We start from the raw sequence: 19,004 nt of genomic DNA, 5'->3' as shown, positions 1-19,004 counted from the left end.
GTGTTCTCATCTCCCCTGTGACCAGCCTAAAAGGAATCTGCTTTTGGCCTTTAACTGGATTTTGGCCCCTTTCCTTCGTGCCCTGGTCTCTCCACATATATCTTCAGAGGCCCAAGGGGGCTGTAAGTGCCAACGTCACAGCAGTGAGATGTTTTGTGTACAGGCACCTAAGGAAGAGACAGAGACTGTCTTTGAATAAGCCCTGACATCCACTGCCTGAGTGCTGTGGGCTGAGACATACGATGGGACCAAGAAAAAAGGTCTCAGCTACCTGTCCTGGGGCCCTGACTATACTGTAATACTGGTCCTGAGGCAGCATGCATCCTGCTCTTAGCTGCTTCAAATGGGCTGGTCTAGTTGCTGCTCAGAAGTGTGTTTTCCATTAAGCATCTCTACATGAGTTTTTGAGTCATGAAGGTGACATGTGGAAAAACAAATAAGAAAATTTAGAAAAGATGAGATCCAGACATTCAATATTTTAAAGAAATCTACACAATGGAAATAACTGTAACTTAAATGAAAGTAGATTTTTTTTTTTTTTTTTGCAGCACTACCATTCTTGTAAATGGAAAAAAATAATCCTCTCAGTTTATTATTACTGTGATCAAACACAGCAGCATCCAGAAAGCAAATGTTTTCAATGATAATCCAACAAAAATAACAACTGGCTCTCTGGTGTGTTGTTTGGATAGCACACTCTCTAACTCAGACTATGCACTCCTTGCCAAGTGCTGGTGGCACTCAGAACCATGACAGAACAGGATCCATTCTTACCTGGGACAAGCAAAGCTCCTCCGTGCTGCCCTTCTCCTTTACAGCTTGTGTCACTGTAGACTCAGAGTATACCACAAATACCCCTCCCTCAATGGCCTGTGCGCTTTTGCAGATTTTAACTGACTCAGTAACATTAGTAATTCTAATGGTCTTGAGTCACCTTGCCTAAAAAGATCAACAACAAAAGGGAGGCACATCCTAGCTGAGTTCAAGTTTCAGCATACCTCTTCTTGTCCACAAGTCTGTTTGCCCCCTTCAGATGTCAAGAAAAATAAAATAATATATAATCTAGTATTTTTAATTTAGGTACAGGAATATAACATTATGGCAACTTTGTACATGAAATACATACAGTATTTAAACGTGAAAATCAGCTAGGTAAGAAGTTACATTAGCACTGAAACTGCTTCATGTGCAGCCCAGTTAATAGTTTAGATTTGTACTTTATTGGGGAGAGATTTTATTTGTTTACAATCATAGAAACATAAACATTTAAAACAAGACTCTATAAAATAATTTACAGAAACACTACCATCTACGCTGAGAGAAAGGGTGTACATCTGTGAGCTCTGTGTGTGAGGAACAAGGTGGATGAATGATGCATTTCAGCCTTTGAAGTATAAAATAATTTGGAAGCAGTTCATGAAATATGGAAGCAAAGGAGTGCCACTTAAAGGTTTCCTGCTATCTTGGACATCTACTCAGCATCACATGTGGGTCACTGGACACATGATAATACCATTGCCAGGTGCTACTGGAGACCCCCAACCTCAGTTCCTTCAAACAATTACTTATGTAAACATAAATACACAAGTTGATATCTTTTCTACACAGTACAAATACAGGTCACAACTTCTCAGCTGTTCAAGTAGTTAATCTATATACTTCGAAGTAGGATAAAGTTCAGACCAGAGTTCCATATATTTCTATGTACAGGGGCACTAACAGAACTTCCTCATTTTCACCAGTTTGCTCTGGTATTTCACGGAGTGCCCACTGTGCCCTATCACATATACATCCAGCAGGTAGGACTTGCCAGGCTGCAGGCCTCTGATTGTCTCTGTGGTTACCGCTTTCTGGATGTTCTGGCTGTGGAAGTATTTACAGAGGACCTTTTCCAATTTCTTCCTCATGTCTGGGCCCAAGCACTGGTTCTGCTGTCTTCTCTTCTGCTCTTCATTGTAACTGTCATCCACTTCCCTTTTGTAGATGCAGAACTTGTTTCTCTCTCGCGTGCCCAGCCACGCCACTGTGACCGAAGAACACGTGCGGAGTTTGTCAAAGGCTTTGACTCGTGTATCTTCAGGAAGAGAAGGAAACAACTGCTTGTTAGGCCTTGTTGTAGCCAGGACCTTCAGCATAGAAGCACCTTTTTTGCTTCCTTTCAGCCTAATCAGATATTTGGCTTTTGCTTTTCCCCGAAGCTGGAACTGCCGCACACCTTCCACATTCTGAGACAAGAGAAGTTTTCCATCTCTTTTAACCTGGACCTGAACAGCATCCAGGCATGAATGAATGGAGAAGATGACTTTCTGGTGAGATGAAACGGGAGCAAACTGTAGAAATTTGGCTCCCTTCCTCTTGATGAATACATCTGTAACTCTGCCGTCCTTCAGTTCAACCGTTTTCTGTTTAGCCTCCTCCTTTGTTCTGGCAAAGGTGCCTATGTATGCAGTGCTCGTGTTAGTGTTGGTATTTACTGCAAACATGTCAAAGTAGTACTGCGTGTCAGGCTTCAGGTCAGACACTGTGAAGATGTTCTTGTTCCCAATACAAACTTTATGGAGGTCAGTTCTTGGCTTTGAGGATGTTGGGTGTCCAAACTTTGATGACGGTTTTAGGAAATTGTGTTCTTTGCCAGAATTGTTGTCTGAGGGGAAGCCAAAATGGGCAAAGTCAAATGGACTGAAATCCAGACCTGGTTTTGGAGCCATCATAAAGGCATCATCAGAACTGAGCTTGGCTTCAACAGCACAGAGGCTTTTGAAGTTGTGTTCTTTATTGACAACTATGCAGTACTGAATGGGCTGTTTCAGTAAGGAAGCAGTAGGACTTGGTTTCCATGCCAGTGTCACTGTTGTACGTCCCAGAGAAGTGACGTCGATTCTGGGATCATAAGGTAATTCAGGATAAGATTGGTCTGACTCTGGAGTAGTGGTTGCATACACTTTAAAATGTGTATCTTTCTCTGTCGACAGCAGATCTAGTCGGTATAAACCAGATGGGGAACTAGAGGACACAAAGTACTCAACATCATTGCCTTTGTAAGAGAACAGCTCTGTGCCTTCCTCATTAGTAATCTGCTGTTTCTGTTGCTCAAGAGGCTCTGGTTCACCTGAATTAGAAGCAAAGAAAAACAGTAGAGACACAGTCTATGAATATCAGAAAATAAAACTCTAACAGACACTTCATAAAATACAAAAGTAAGATGAAAAAATAAAGTTTATCTTCTGAGTAAGATATAATCAATACTTCTGTCAAATAAGAGAGGGAATTGGTTTGGCACTCAGTTTGAAGCCAAACACAATAGAAATTGCACCTGACTACTACTAACAGAGTAACAGAGTCTTGCGAATAGTAGCTAATACCTTCTGCTAGAGTACCACTATCTTCAAGTACCCAAAGTGCAGCTCCCAGGGGAACTGGCTCCGCTGCCTGTTTCTGGACTTGCTAAAATTTTGTTCCTGAATACAGCAGAGGCCAAAGTTATGCACACCATACAACATGGTTTATAGGACATTTCAGTACTTGTGTGACAGGGTCTGGAAACCAAAGCCCTTTTCTCTCTTGAGTAGCAATTACATGGACATTTCCATATAAGCTCTATGTCTACAGAAAAGTATCCTCCAAGAGGTGAGCTCAGCCCTGCTGCAATGTCTGTCCAGCTCCTATCTTGTGTATACAGCTCACAGCAAAGCTCCAACGAAACCAGGTTACTCTGAGCAAACACAGTTTGTTGTGGCATCATCCAGTGCACTCTGTAACGGTAATCTCAGCTTTTACTTCTACAGCTCTTTTCCTTGTCAGGTTTGAGGGGCTTCAAATCCTTGAGAAAAGCAGGTCTCCAAGGTGCAAGGGAAGCTGTCAATGGTTTGTTACCTGAACCTTCTCCACTAGCTTCCTCAGGGAGCTCTTGCACACTCAGTTTCCATTCCAGAGGGGCATCGCATGGTGTTACTGTCACTGCTAAGGGAGTATTGTCCTCTTCAACCACAAAGAAATACCTAGAGGAAGGGTAGCAGACCCATATGTCAGTAAATCCTGAAGGCAGCCAACTGTTAGGGACTGACTTGACATGACTGAGTTTGATCTTAATAGGGCAACAGAGACAAAATTGTTACTTACAGGCAAGCATGTGCAGAGGGAGTGTGCATAGGCTGGTGGGCAAGTGCTAAGGAGGTGAGGGGTGTCTTCCCATGAACATGTTGGTACACAGATCATGCTCTGCTTGTGAAGACACAGCAGAAGGGTTTCTGGCCTCCTGTCCTCCCCCCTGTCAGCTTCATGTTTTACACCTACGCTAAATATATACCATACAAATGGTCACAAAGCTATAAATGAGGGAAACAGGATCTGTCCTGGAATTTCGGGATATGCTGATCCAAGCAGGACACGCATTTTATGCTATGTCCAGGTAAGGGCCCTAGAAGCACATACAGATATATGCATTCCACTATCCTCCTTCATCCCTCCAAGCACTAACTGTCATTTATTGTAAGGTGTTTCTCACCGATGAAGGCTGAAGGATATATGTGACATGAGCAGGAAGGTGACAATGCTGGTCTTCCCTGAACTCTTTGGAGACTCAAGTTCCTTTCCAGTCTAACCTCAGTATTTTCTGACCCTTAGGGTCAAGGCTGGGAAGTAGGGAGTTCAGACCAGACTAGCTTACATTGCTTCTTTAAAGCACAATATGAAATAATGAAGAAAGACAAGTGTGGTGAGGTAAGCCTGTAGTTTCTAATTTCTTTCCTGCTCCCTTTGCCTCCAGACATGGTTAGTGGCCCCACTTCAGGGAATTTCTGTGGTCTGTAGAAGCTCTGGGCTTATCCCAGAAATCAAATAAATTGGATAGACCCTCAGCTGCGGAGGCCAGATTGGGATGGAAACTTGCATAGTTATTTCACCAGACAGAAGACTGGCATTTGTGGTTTTTTGGTTTGGATCCAATTTTTATCTCAAAACACCCAGCAACTAAAGCTAGTATCTTCAGTGTACAACTTCCTCACTTGGACCAGACAGAAGTACCTTTTAGGGGTGTCTCGGAAGAGGTAACTGCTAATTTCAGCTCCGTCTGGGATGATGGACGAATCATGGAAATATGCCTTGTCCCGGATTTGCATTTGGAAGAGCTCTTCATCTCTGGTAGGTAACTTCTGGGGCCTGGAGCTGAGCGGCAGCAGCAGCAGGAGCAGCGGGCAGCACAGCAGGAGCATCCTACAGCAACGACAGGGAGTCCCACCTGAGAAGGGCTGCACTGCGTGTGGCAGGAGCTGCTGTCAGCTTGTCCCACACCAGTGGCTGAGACCATGGTGAAACACTGGGTTATTTGTGGCCTGCAGCTGCTGGCTTGGCTAGCTGCATAGTGGTGTGGCTCTTGTGAGCTGATTTACTGCTGAAGCCTGTAACAACATCACATGTGCTTTATGTTTTGCAAGCACCTCCCTGTAGAGCCATACAAGCATTAGGAACACAAGACTGTAAGGACGAAGCTTGCATTGTCACAGCACTTGGATCAACTATGTAAATAAGAATCTTTCACCTTGAGCTGTAACCAAACACAAGCCTGCACACAGCTTTCATATCAGGATTACTCCCTCTCCTTAACAAAGAACAAAAGCCTTCCACATACTTTGGTAGCACTATAGTTCGATGTTTTGCCACAGCAGAAACAGAGCTCACTGGACATGGAAGCAGGAGTAAGCACAGAGCAGATGGAGAGTGTATCAGCTCCACTTTCCTCAGGAACTTTTGGTCAAGCTTCCAACAGTCCTTTGAAGAGTAAGCATTTCCAGTGAAATTGTTCTTTATAAAAACAGTGAATAGAAAAACATGTGATATAAACCCACACATATTCAAAGCACATTGGTATTAGCATGCAGTTCAGCAGGGCTTAATCCTCAAGCCTGATGGTAACTGCAAAACACAAAAGCAGAGAATCCCTTACAAATTAGGCATAATTCATAATCTCAGCCTTTCATTAGTATGTCTACAACTAGGTCAGTAATGACTACCCTAACATATACAGTGGGTCAGCTTGGAAGTCTCCTTTCAATACAGTAGATGATCTCATATATAATGGCTCTGCTATGGGGGAGGGATGTGTGTGTGTGTGTGTGTAAAAGGGAAACAAAGCCCATTTCTAGTACAAGTACAGTGAGTTTGAATTGCTAAATGATAACATTTATTAAAATTGGAAAAAAAAAAAAAAAAAGAGGTTACCTAAACTGTGTTAGCCACTGGCTTTGGGGGCAAGCATGATAAAAACCCTAAGTAACTGTAAGCCATAAGTGAAACATGCTGAAAACTCCCTTGCCAGGATGCAATTTTATCTTCACCTCCTTTCACTCATGCTGTTGCTCACACCAAGGACTGCTGTGCCTTCCTCAGCTTTCTCCCTCCCCAGCACACCACATATTCCTATATTTGCAGCCAGATCTTCCCTTTCCTGAGTGGAAAACCAAGGGAAAAATGAAAGCAAAAGCTTGAGGTTCACCTGGCAGAGTTTGCCCTGCGGTCATGTCCCAGATCAGCATGGAGGCTGTGGAGGAGTTCCATGACCTCTGCAAGACAGTGAGCAGCAAGCATACCAAGGAGCCCTGCGGTGAGCTTGCTGGTCGATAGCCCCATTGTCTTGAAGGTAAGCCCTGCCTCTGCCACAGCTGCCAGAAGTTGTTTCACAGTTGGAGAAGGCTGCACCCTTGTTTATTTGGCAATAACCTGGTGACAGTAACACATGGCCACAGTTCCCTGTTTGCAGAGCTTGTAATGCTTCATCTCTGGCACTCACAGGTCTCTTTGTTACTGTTTGTGATGTTTTAATAACGGGTCACTGCAGTGCTCTGCTCTACAGAAGGGAAAGGAGAAAAGGGCTTTACCTAAGACATGCAGTTGCTACTTCTAGTTAAATCTTGATTTAACATTCCCAGTATTTGTCAAAATTTATTCCAAGCACATCCTGACTTAGCTTTTGATGGCAACAGACGTATTTCCTCAAATTCAGACTGAAGTGTTGATACTTATCAGCAAAGTTGCTGACTTTTGGTCTTTGGGAGCAAACATCAAAGTTCAAAATACTTGCTGATTTGAGCCACCAAAATCATCAGAAACCTCCTCTCACACAACACAGGACAAGTTCCTTGTGCTCTAACACACTTTTTATTGATTTTTCAGGCATTATTGTTGGCCAACAGAGAAGAAATTCTTTCCAACTTAATCATGACAGTTACAGCAGATTATTTGGTTAGGTAAGAAACTCTGACACTTTCTGCAGACAGTGTCCTCTGCCTGAACCCCTTGAAATTGCAGTCTTTTGTATTCCCACAGACAGTTCCAGTGCAATGTAACCTCTATTAAAATAAATTATTTTTGATTATAGGACTACCCAGGCTGTGCTTCAATTATTCAATAACTCCACTAGCTAATTCACTCAAAAAACTCCTGTAGACAGCGTTTCTGTCTTTGTTAACAACCACAGCACAGAGACAACGTCTAGATTTGTCCCCAGTTTCTTCATCTAATTGTGAAAGCATTTTGGCTTAAAAGTAAGTACAAAAGGCTCACTAAAGTCAGTTTTGTGATCCGTGCCCAGCCTGGGCAGGCTACACTGGCCCATCTCATACATGAAATCACTTGCAAAGTTGACAGCTGTTCCTGAAGAGGAAAACTTTAATAATTCTTTTTCCTTTACAAGTGAATACGTTTTTGAGAGCTTTCATTTTCATATATCCAAATATTGGAAGCTTAATATAGCCCCAGTTTTCATGCACGACACTTCCAAAAGTGAGATACCTCACAAAGAGACATCCAAAAAGCACTCAGTTTCTGGGAAATGTCCTGTCAGTGCTACACCACCCTTTCATACCAGTTAATAAACAGATGTATTTTTGCAGCACAGTCATTATAATCTGTTAGTTTTAAGCTAAATCCTCTATAGCTCACTAACACAAAACAGCAAAAGGAAAGCAAAAAACTCATCTATTCATCCCATGTTTCCTTCTGGGCAAGTTCAGCGCTAAGCAGTTACTTCAACAGTCGTTCAGAAAATGCACTTGCTGCATGTGAGCATATGAATTCCTGCTCTCCCACCCAGACTTCAAACTTCCAACAGTTTTCTTGTCTCTGTCTGTCATTCCCTGAGACTCTTAATTTTTAGAAGCCAGGTACAAGCTCAGGCCTAAGCACTGCACTGTGAAGCCATACAAATTACATGAAATATGTTGTGTGATTTTTTGTTCCCCAGCCTGTGCTACCTCCTAAATGTTGTTTGTTCCCTTTTCTACAAGTTCATCTTGTTTTCTTTTAAACTCTGATTCAATATTTTATTGATATATTCCTGCTGACTGGAGGATTTGCCTGCTGTTTATCACTGAATTTAAGTGAGTGCCAAGATAAACAGTCCTAAGTGAAATAATAAGCATTGTTTTCCTTCTCCAGGACTGCAAAACTGCCCTCTAATGGCCCAGCTTTACCTCTCACTTTTTCCCCAAATTCTGCCTAAACTGAGTGTGGCAGGTGGCCAGAGTTCCCCTTTTATTTTGACCTGGAAGGTGGCAATCCTGTCCCCAGGTGAGCAGATCCCAGCCTGCACAAACACTCCAATAGCAACCGCTACTTCTTAGAAGAGTACTTAGAAGGTATTTAATGAACTTGTATGCATTGATCTAAATAGATCAACAGATGAGAAAAGCATGCTGTACATTTGGGGTGGGATATAAGTTATTTTAAACACCTCAGGATTTACCACCTTGCCAGAGGTTTGGGTTTGGTCTTTTGTCCCTTCAGAAAGTATCAACAAACAAAAGCAGCAGACTGGACATACTATACATCTAAGATATAAGCACATACATGAAAATTATCATTAAATCAGATCAGAGGTTTGATGATGATTATTACAGTTCGTTCATATCTTTCAAATGGTTTCCATGTGGGCAGTGAGCCTTACCCAGCCTTTCCAAAATCCCATGTACACAAGCCTTCTACCCAGCCTATAAGACCTTTGCATAACAAACTTCATCTTTACAAAAGGCTCATCGGTAATATCTAGGTAATCTGCAATTATAAGCAGAAGTGGAGAGGGTAATGGGATTTGTACCTGACTTATGTTCCAAGTCTGCGACAGGTTAGCTGGAGCTGCGGCAGCACCTCACAGGCTCTCCCCGCAGGCTCTGGGATCAGCAGGACAGGCACAACCCTCAACCAAAGCCAAAACCAGGTGGCCCCAGGGACAGATAAATCATCTCATTTTTGATTTCACAGAGCAAGCCTACAGTATTTTCTGTTTGCCCCAAGCAAGACTTTTCTTTCCAGCAAAACATAGCAGTTGTGCAGGATGTACCACAGGAGGTATCAGAGGCTCCCTTCTTACATCCCACCATAGAACTCACCCAAGAAGCCAAAAATCCCTTTGGTTTGGCTGTTTGGGATCAGAGCAGCTGTGTCCTCCTGTTTTGACTTCACTGTGTATTTATTGCCAGGAAGGCTCAATGTCATCAGGTACACCTACACGCAACCAAATGGCTGCAAGAGCAATGGTTTCACCATGTGCAGTGCCAGTGCTAGTAGCGCATCAGCTTCAAGCGCCTCAATCTAGGAAAATCATTTGCCTTACTTCTTCACTGTCTGCAGGTCAGAGACGTGTAAAGGATATAGAATAACAAAACAAAAAGATTAGGGTTTACCTGAAGCAAATGCATCTGGAAGAAATAAACCCTAATGTTTAATTACACAGAATGAAAAGTGCAGGACTGTAATTTAACAAGGATAATTTCATGGTACTACCTGACACTGCTTTTGCTTTGTGTTTCTTGCCTTCTTAGTGTATGGATGTTTCACATTTTTCCCTCCTTACATCCTATTTTTGTGTGTTGGGATTTTTTTTTCTGTTGTTTACATTACCATGCTGCTTCTCATAATAAATCTGTAGATTTATTGATGTGATTTAAGTGCAGCTTCAGAAATAAAAGGGCATTGTGTGAATCCTTTGACTTATTAGAGGAATGCTGCAAGTAAAAGGGCTGTGAGCTTTTCCATTATACACCTTATTTCCAGAGATATATAACACAAATAAATGCACCTCAGCACGCAGAGCTATCACCTCAGCAACAGAGGAGTTTAAAAGCGCCTACCAATTCCAACTGTAATATAATTAGTTATTTTTGATGTGCAAACAAGACAAAACAATGCCTTTGAATTTTAAGTACTTACCAAGAGCTGCTTGCTTTGCTTGTTTAGGGGGAGACCAGAGGGGGAGAAGGGAAGACCTGGTATTTAATACTTACTATTCCCTAAAGGATCTGGAAAATGTTTGGTATGCTTTTCATTTGGGTTTTTGAGTTGGTTTATTTTTTAAAAGCAGCACTCTTGAAAACTTATTATCCGGTCCTGCCTCGTGCCTGGGGAAAAGCATAGACTGCGGGAGCCTCACCAGGATCTCTGACAGTGCAGCCCCAGACAGCCCGTCTGTCGGTGGCAAGCACTCACTTAAGGCCTTTCCCTAAGGAACAGTGTGGAATGAGAAGCACAGCACCGACAGGGATGCAGGGGTGTAGCACTGTCTCTGGCTTTTTAAGTGAAATCTGGCTTGATGTGGCAGCTCCTGTTGACACGAATGGCTGCAACTGGGAGGGCAGTAACATTTACAGTCCTGTAATCCATGGATTAAAGCTCCTCAAGAACACACAAACATGATGTCTTATAATAGTGCCTTTGAAGCATGTAGGGTCCACCGTGTCAGTAATCTGTGGATTGACCAGCCTCTTGAAACTCCAGTTCAACCCACAATTCTCCTTTGCTGAGAGTATTATTTTAGCAAAGCAAAACACAGTAGCATAGGAAAAATATTAAGCTATGTAAAAATAAGAAGGTATGAAGAAATAAGAGTACGTTCCCACTAAATATTAATAAACAACAGTGGCAACAAATTACAAAAATTACAATTTAGGAGTGAGGTTAACTCCAAAGGGGTAACATTGTAAAATGCAGATCTGTATCAAATCAGACATGTTGAAAAGCAAACAAACTCAGGGAGATACAGCATTAAAACATCAAATTTTACATGGACTATTTTCTTTCTAAACTGAGCCATATTTATTTTTACACTTTAAGTGGAAACAAATTCAACTTGGATTACACTGAATTTGCCATCCTGGAGCTGGTGGTAGCTGGATGCTTCAAAAAACAGCTGATCCAGAAGATGCATTTGGAAATGCCTTGTAGTTTTTCTTGTTTTAATCAGAGACCACATACCAGCACTTCCCTCCTTCACAGCCATTTTGACCAACGCGGCTCAGCACCCAGTGCCAAAACCAAAAAAACAGCGTGTCCCCAGTGGCCCCTGTTACAATGTTCAGTTGTTCCTCCTAGCTCTTCTTGCAAGAGGATGGCAGAGGCATGGAAAGAAGGGATGTGCTGGAGCATGGGATGTCAGCCAGCTGGTGACTTGCCCCCATGTCGAGCTCCACTTCCCTTGGCCATTCCGGCATGGGCTGCCGGATGTCCTTACCATTCTGCCTTCTCATCCTCCCAAGCCCATACAAAATCACCAGGCAGCCAAACACTGTTCCCAGAAAGGGCAAGCTGATGGGACAGGTGATGGTACCAGTTCTTCCAGAGGAACTGGTACCCAACTCAGAGAAGGGGAATTTTTTCCATAGTCTCTGTAGGGGTTGAGCCCCAGTAGGAGAAATAAGAGAAGGCAGAGAAATCTTAGTTTGTACAACTCCAGGCCATTTAAGATAACCAACCCCAAATGCCATGCAGCTCTACCACAAATCTTTCATCAGAAGATCTGGAGGTATTTTATAATGGCAAGTAATTGTTATTCCCTTGTTACAAGCAATAAAAGTGGGGCAGCTACTTTCCTTGTTCAAGGAAATCCAAATATAATCATAAAACAATAGCTAATTTCCTCAGCCAAGTCATTCCACCTTCAGCATAGCAATCTGTGTTCATGTTATTGACTCCGTAATGAATTTCAGCAAGCGGATTAGTGGGGAGGAACATACGAGCACTTACAAATTACAACCAACTCAAGCATGTTGGTATTTGGTACTGAGTTTCCCACTGTTTCTCTGGAATACTTCTGAATGACATTATGAGTAAGTGCCCTTGCCAAAAGCCACCAGAGGCAGGGATGACTGAAGTGTCAGGGTATGATAAAGAGCAGGAACAGAATTGGGGTCCATGCAGCCTGCCATCGCATCCTCAAACCACTGAAGCTTGTGGCTGAAGGTCAGAAAGAAATTTGTAAAGCGTTAAAATATAAACCTGAAGTCATTAACTGCATTAACCACTGAAGGAGTTAAAGTTGCTTGAGCCATTCCTAGGGTCTGGAGAATATGGCTGGCCTGGGAGCTGCCCACAGCCAACAACGTGTTTGTTAAAGGGGAGAAAACAAGGGGCTGAAGCAGAGAAGGGAGCTGCAGGAGAGGCAGTGACAGGCAAGGGGCTGCAAGTCACCAGGGTGACTTGCAGAGCAGGAGCAGGGGGAAGCTGATCTTTCAGCAGCTCCAGTAACAGCTGGAGCACTCCCAGTTTGTGGGAAGCTGTGTCATAAAGCACACTGAAATTGCTTCCCTGCTTCTTCCCTTCTGCTTTTTGGTGGATGATTTAAAAAGGGAAAGATGACTGACTACTTCAAAACCCGCCTAAGTGCACAGAGGCTGATTCCCTCAGACATGCAGCTTTCTTTGGCATCAAGAGCACCACCACGCATGTACATAGGATTACAAACCGGAACCAGACCAAGTACGTTAGTATTCCTGCCCACATCTGTAGCTCTGCACACACAGTCTTCCTGAACCAGCTACACAGAAATTCCTATTTGCAATTTTACCATGTCTTCCTTTTAACTGCCTAGGGTTTCTTGGAGCTTCCAGGCTAAGCAGCAAAGACCAGTAATGGCTGCAATAGCATGAACAGTAACAGCAGCAGCTCTCCGGGAAGCTGTAAGAGCTGCTCTCCAGCAACTGGAAGAGCAAACAAGAGAGCAGCTCCAATAACAACCCCTATTACAGTGCTCATGCCCAGGAGGCGGTTCTCTGACCCTACATTAGCTTGCAGTGGTATCTGGGAGCAAAGATACAGCGATGGGAACTCAAATAGAAACTGTAGCAGGCATCTGGCACCAAAGGCAATTGTAAAGTTGGATTCTAGGTTTTTTTTCAATACAGGGACACTCATAGCTAACTAGATATGGGACAAGGATATAGTAGTGAGCATACCTGCCTTCTAAGGAGAAAATACAATTTATAGGAACAGAGGAGAAAAGTTATTTCTATTTTATTATGTTTTTCCTGTGTTTTTTCAATCTTGTTCCTGTGTTGCCTTTAACTAAACCTGAATCATGTAATCCAGATCCTCAGCTGACTTCAAAGAAACTATGACTTCTACCAAAGGTCTAGCCCTTATTACTTACAACCACACTAATACATGTTGTGCTTATAGGTGATCCCCAAAACTTTACAATTCTTTAATTATCATAAGAATCCAAATTTTTCTAATGGAACGTACTGTCCAAAAGGTATTCAGTTTTTATATTATCTGCTTTCAACTTTAAAGGCATGCAGAGGAAATCTTATGCCCTACAAATCCTTAATGAACCCATAAGGTGTTATCTCAGAATGATTTGTGTGCATCATGGCAATTCACAGATGTTGTGTCTCATTTTTTCCTAGTTGGAAAAGGGTTGCTGAAAATATGTAAACATTTGTCAATTGCTTGAAAATGGAAAGTATCAAATGTAGTGATAAAGGTATTGATATTTACATATTTCTCGCAGCAGGCTCAATGTTAAAGCTGCCAGACCCCAGCCATGGCTACAGCAGCAAAGACCTTCCAAGACTCCGCATGAGTATTGTCCCCCTAGCTGATCTCCACCATCCCTAGAAAGCAGCACACATAATTTCCAGGTCACACCATTAGCTCTGGTGACTCTCTCTGAGGCTGAGAGCAAAGGACAGCCCATTGCAAGTGGACCTCATTTCAGGGAGGACAGTCAGCCTCACCACTTCTCCTTGGTGTCAGTTAGAAAATTGACTCTTTTGCATGCTTGTTTCTGTATGTTCTCTGGGTAGGGACAAGAAAAAACAGGAATGCTTAGACTGGCTAAGTTTAGTTTAGTTTACTGGCATTTACTTGCTTAGTATCCTGCTTTAAATAAGAGATTCCTGGGGAGAGCAGCTCATCAAATTAGTGAAAATTCTTAGTTATATACCCCCTTTCCTAATCTGCTGCTAGCCATTGGGACAAATGACAGCAGTGAGCACACTCAAAGCTTATGAGGGAGCAGGGACCCTCACAGGAGGAGAGCAACTGTATGATGCAGGGATGGCTCCCAAGGTTACTCAAAGTTGTTGTAGAAGCAGACAAAAAAATTGGTACAAGTGTGGCCACTTGCTGGAGGAGCTATGGATGCTTGCAGCCCACATCCCTGCCCTGAGCTGCTCACCCAGTGCCACTGGACATCTCCAGGGCTAAGGAGCCATACAGCAGAGAAAGGACTCACCTCCAAGGGGCAGAACAGTTCATACCCAGAGGGACATGGCACGGCCATGGAGACTGCTGCCCCATTTGGGCCTATGGTCAGAGCTGACACATGCATCTGTCTGAAGAGTTTACGAGACTCCTCAAGTCCAACCACTGCTCTTCAGTTCTTCATATCAAAGCAGGATAGAGCTGCCAGTCTTCAGGGTGGCTTTCTAACATTTTCTGGGTTTTCTAAACAGTAGACTTCTGCTGAAAAGTCTTTTCCCAAGTGCAAAAAGATGGACTCTCTAAAGAGATGTGCTGCAAGAGTTGCAAATATGCCAGGGTCAATGGCAGAGCTGTGATAAGGGATCTCAGAAATCAGATTATTGAAAGGGTCAGTTTTGGCTCCACTCTGCCACTGGCTAGTGTTTATTTGTTCAGGCTGGCAGGCAAAAGGTTAGTCCTTTTTCTAGTTACTGCAAACAAAAGCAGAGGAAACTCATACAGGCAGATAGGTCAGGCTGTCATGGGTGAATGAACATCCAAACAACCCCAGAACCTTCAAGCCTTCTTATGGCAACCATACATCCTTGTCTGACAGCAAGGAAGAGAAGAAGGGGAGAGAGGAAGGGGAGAAAGGAAGGGGAGAGAAGAAAAGGAATTTGTGTACTCAGAGATGGCGGAAAGGCATGCCAAGGGCATTTCCTTTCCCAAAGATGGAAGATATGATGAGAGCTGTGGCATGGGATCCAGTGTTGTCTTCTGGGAATGTCTCTTGACCAGCAACTGAAAATGGCTGCAAGATCCTTGGATGAGGATTTGCTAAAGGACAAAGTGCCATTTCAACATCACAATTAATGTTGCATTGTAAAAAACAAAAATCTGAAATATAAAAAAATATATAAATAAATAAAAATCTGTTCTTCGGTGCTTTGTCCCCTCCAAGGCATTTCAGCAGGCCCAAGGGGCTTGGGCTGGAGCTAGGCAGGAAGGCCTGTGGGGACAATGCCCCTGATTCTGCTTTATCGCCTCACACACGCATTTCACTGAGGGTCATAAGTCGGGGTCCACGAAGTCTCTGGATGAACAAACCGCAACAAGTGGGTATTGCCATGAGCCAAAGGAGCAAAAGACTGAGCCAAAACTGTGTTTTGACCTATTGCAAGTACATCTTGCTAATGTGCATGAATTCTGCATTTTTGTGTTAAAGCCCTCATTACCTGGATTTTCTTATAAACACTTTGCAATTGCTTTGTCTTGAATGAGTGGAAATTAGAACACACTCCATAAATTAACATAGTACATTCCCTGAGCCTGCTGCCCTTCTATCACATTCTTGCAAGAGATGTCTTATACCCTTGCTTTAAATACCTTCTTAAATCAAATGTTAAGTTAGATTCGTTCACATAAACCTATTTATTTTTCCTAGTGCAAATTTTCTTTCAACTATTTATTGTAACAGGATAATAGAAGTTTTAATTGACTGACATTAAATCTTTCCTACAAAACTGTAGCTTTAATACCCCCTAGGACTGTTAAATTTTTATTCATTAATTCTCATTACAGAAAAATCAGTTTGAGAGCTCCTAGGGTCTTCCTCAGATAAGGATAAGATCCTATTAGTCTTACAAATCATACTCAAGCAAGTAATTCTTATCCAGGAGAAAAAGCTCATGGGGAATTAAATGCAGATTTAGCAGCCAAAAGAAGAGAAAGAATGGGGATTAGAAACCCTTAACATTGCTCACTGATGTTTTCCTTCATATCCAGAGACCATCTGGCAGCTCCGAGACACTTGGCTTTCCCGCACCATCATCATCCCAATCTGTAAATGGCTTAATTTGCATCAGGTTTCTGGATTTCAAAATGCTGAGACACATTTAGACTGTTTGACTATAAACAAATTAGCAGTAAATCTGTTGCACCTAAACAAAGTAGCAAGAGAGAGAGAGAGAGAGAGAGAGAGAGAGAGAGAGAGAGAGAGAGAGAGAGAGAGAAAGCCCGCCCCACGTGTGTTCCGGTTGCTTTGCAGAAATGTTTAACAATCCCTGCAGGCGTGTCAGGAGAACACGAGATCCCGTCGCACCTCCTGCCGGCTTCCCCCCGCAGCCTCTGCAGCAGGAGTGGTGGCAGGTCTACCACTGCTCTGGTTTGGCACTAATGAAAAGCATCATTTTTCTCACACCCTAATAAAGTTTTAACCCCTTTAAAGTTACTTTTCCTTAAATCAAAAGAGGAAAAAGAAACACCAAAAACCCTACCAGAAAGCAATACACTCAATTAGGGGAACAGTGCTTTTCCCCTGTAAATCACAGGGCAAGTGTTGGCCTCGGTGGTGTGTCACATTGCAAGCGATCGAGGGTCATGATGGAGAGGCACTCATATCCGGACCCATGAAGGGAAAGATAAATTATTGCCTTTTTTTTTTCAGATTTCCAGGTGCTCACAGTAAGGACCCACTACTTCTTATCTCAGCTGTCACATAAGCAACAAAAATCTTTCCAATTACTGAATTTAATTACCCTAAAACCAGAGTGGTCCTGATTTGAGCCAAAACCTGAGAAGCCCCGTGTGCTCTGGAGCAATCCATGAGAAATGCTGAAAAAGCTGTGATTACCTGAGGGCTCGCCCCTGCCCAGGAAGAAGGACGCAGCCCATGAAAGATGGTCAGCAAAGGACTCACCTGCATCCCCTGGTAACTCAGCTATATTTTTGTTTACTGAAGCAGTCATGAACTGGGGGCTGTTTTATCAGGCCATTTGTGTTGCTGATTACTGGAATGACATTTAAATCCCATCCTGTAAAATGTCTCCCAGAAGCTCATAATGGTTTTGGTGAGGTTATAGTATCAACTATCTCAGACATGAACTGAAAAAGATCACACTTTGCCTGCTTCTGACATGTCCTGCGCAACTGACATGCTTCCCCAGGGTGCAAACAAAGCCAGTCATGAGATTTTTGGCTGGTTCCTGTTATAACCCTGTGTTAACATTTACCTTTCTCCTGTTCAGTGTGTGTCCTTGCATATTGCAAACTAGATAATTAATTCTGAAAGAACAAACTTCTTTTTAATATTTACTTTCTCTCTCCCTCTTATTTCCAGCTTCAAGCACATTCTCCTGGAGTTATGATTTATTACCCTGACCTATTTCCAGATCCAAGGTCAAATACTTCCTCTCCTAATGACATCTTGTTAAAGTTTTCAAACATAACATCTCACCCTTCAAAGCTCCTTCCATCCATCCATGAGCATTAGCTCATCTGAGTAATTTTCTCTTAGGCAGAAACTATCTCTGATATAACAAAGATTTTTGTCATAGAACTAGCATATTCTCAGTCATGGTGTAAAACAAAGAGCAGGGAACACAGCTTCTGCACTCTGCCTTTTCTCCAAGGCGATGCTCACTCACTGCATCACTCCGTATTTACCAGAGCTCAAGCAGTACTTGTGTCCCTTCTCACTGGTCTTACCTAAGATATTCTCTTTCTTAACATAATTTTTATTTATTCTCCCTTCACTGTAGTCACAGTCAGTGGCACCAAAATACAGAGCTTGTCAGCATTCAGTATCACCCTGGGTTCTCCACAAGCACAGTAAATATTAGTCTTATGGGCCGTTTATACACTCTCACACAAGCCTTATATTCAAAACACAGATTTCTTGATATATAATTAGTCAGGATTATAATCCTTGATGCTGCTGTCCATTCACACCCATACATGCACCCTTTTATAATGTCTTGCAAACTTGTTTTCTCACACAAATGAGGCAGTCCTTCCCTCCTTCTATCAAGTCTACCCTTCTTTGCATTTTCTAATCAGAAAGGAAAACTTTCCCCATTACTTTAACTCTCACTAGTGGCTGAACTGGTAGCCCAGAGCAGCTAGATAGTCTTCCACACTAACAACATCAACCCCTTTGGATGCACTGACTGAGAAACCTCCAGTTTTCATTAGACTACCCTTAATGCAGAAAAGATGCATGTTCAGCAAGGTTGAATGGAAACCTGACATCCCCGGTGTGTCCATTGGTACAAATTAGTGCATCTGCCTTCTGCAAAGGCAAGCTGGAACTGAAAAGATAAATACACACTTCATAAAACAAAATAAAACCAGCTCTAGAAATAGGCAAGACCCTGAAGGAAGACTGAAATTGCCCCTGGAAAATAGTGAAGTAATGGGCTTACAGTTTTATTATTCATATAAAGTTTAGTGACTTCAAAATGAAGGCAAAACTAAACAAGACTTGTTATCCCACTAAAATCTGTGCTGTAACTGAAGCCAGTGGACAGATGCTCTGTGGTAAAATCTGCTGCTTTTCTGCATAAAAGCACCACAGACCCTGACATGCAGTCCTGGCTTGCCTTTATCCAAACCTACTTAAATTCTGGATTATTTTTCTAGCAATCTTTTAAACTGCCATGGGAAGTGTAAAAGGTGGTCTCCCCCCCAAAAAAAAAACAGTTGGTACCAACTTGAAATGTAACTGTTTGCAGAAATAAATCAGGATTTCTTTTTAATAAACTGTTTATCACCAGCCT

At 42.6% G+C, this 19,004-nt stretch overlaps 1 protein-coding gene across 1 annotated transcript; it reads right to left on the bottom strand.

Annotated features, from left to right (window-relative positions):
- Positions 1-1,197: 1,197 nt before the first annotated feature.
- Positions 1,198-5,211, bottom strand: NDNF (neuron derived neurotrophic factor). The gene is made up of 3 exons (XM_061372116.1): positions 5,023-5,211; positions 3,874-3,998; positions 1,198-3,109 (listed from the first exon to the last, which is right to left on the bottom strand). The coding sequence occupies exons 1-3, from the start codon at positions 5,208-5,210 to the stop codon at positions 1,716-1,718; spliced, it is 1,707 nt and encodes a 568-aa protein (XP_061228100.1). The 5' UTR covers position 5,211; the 3' UTR covers positions 1,198-1,715.
- Positions 5,212-19,004: the final 13,793 nt, after the last annotated feature.

Source organism: Neopsephotus bourkii, unplaced genomic scaffold, assembly GCF_033783945.1.
Source record: "Neopsephotus bourkii isolate Nb327-2 ecotype Australia unplaced genomic scaffold, CSIRO-AGI_Nbou_v1 NB_1598, whole genome shotgun sequence".
Taxonomy (NCBI): domain Eukaryota; kingdom Metazoa; phylum Chordata; class Aves; order Psittaciformes; family Psittacidae; genus Neopsephotus; species Neopsephotus bourkii.
Note: the sequence above shows the minus strand (reverse complement) of the source record. Positions and strands in the feature narration are given on the sequence as shown.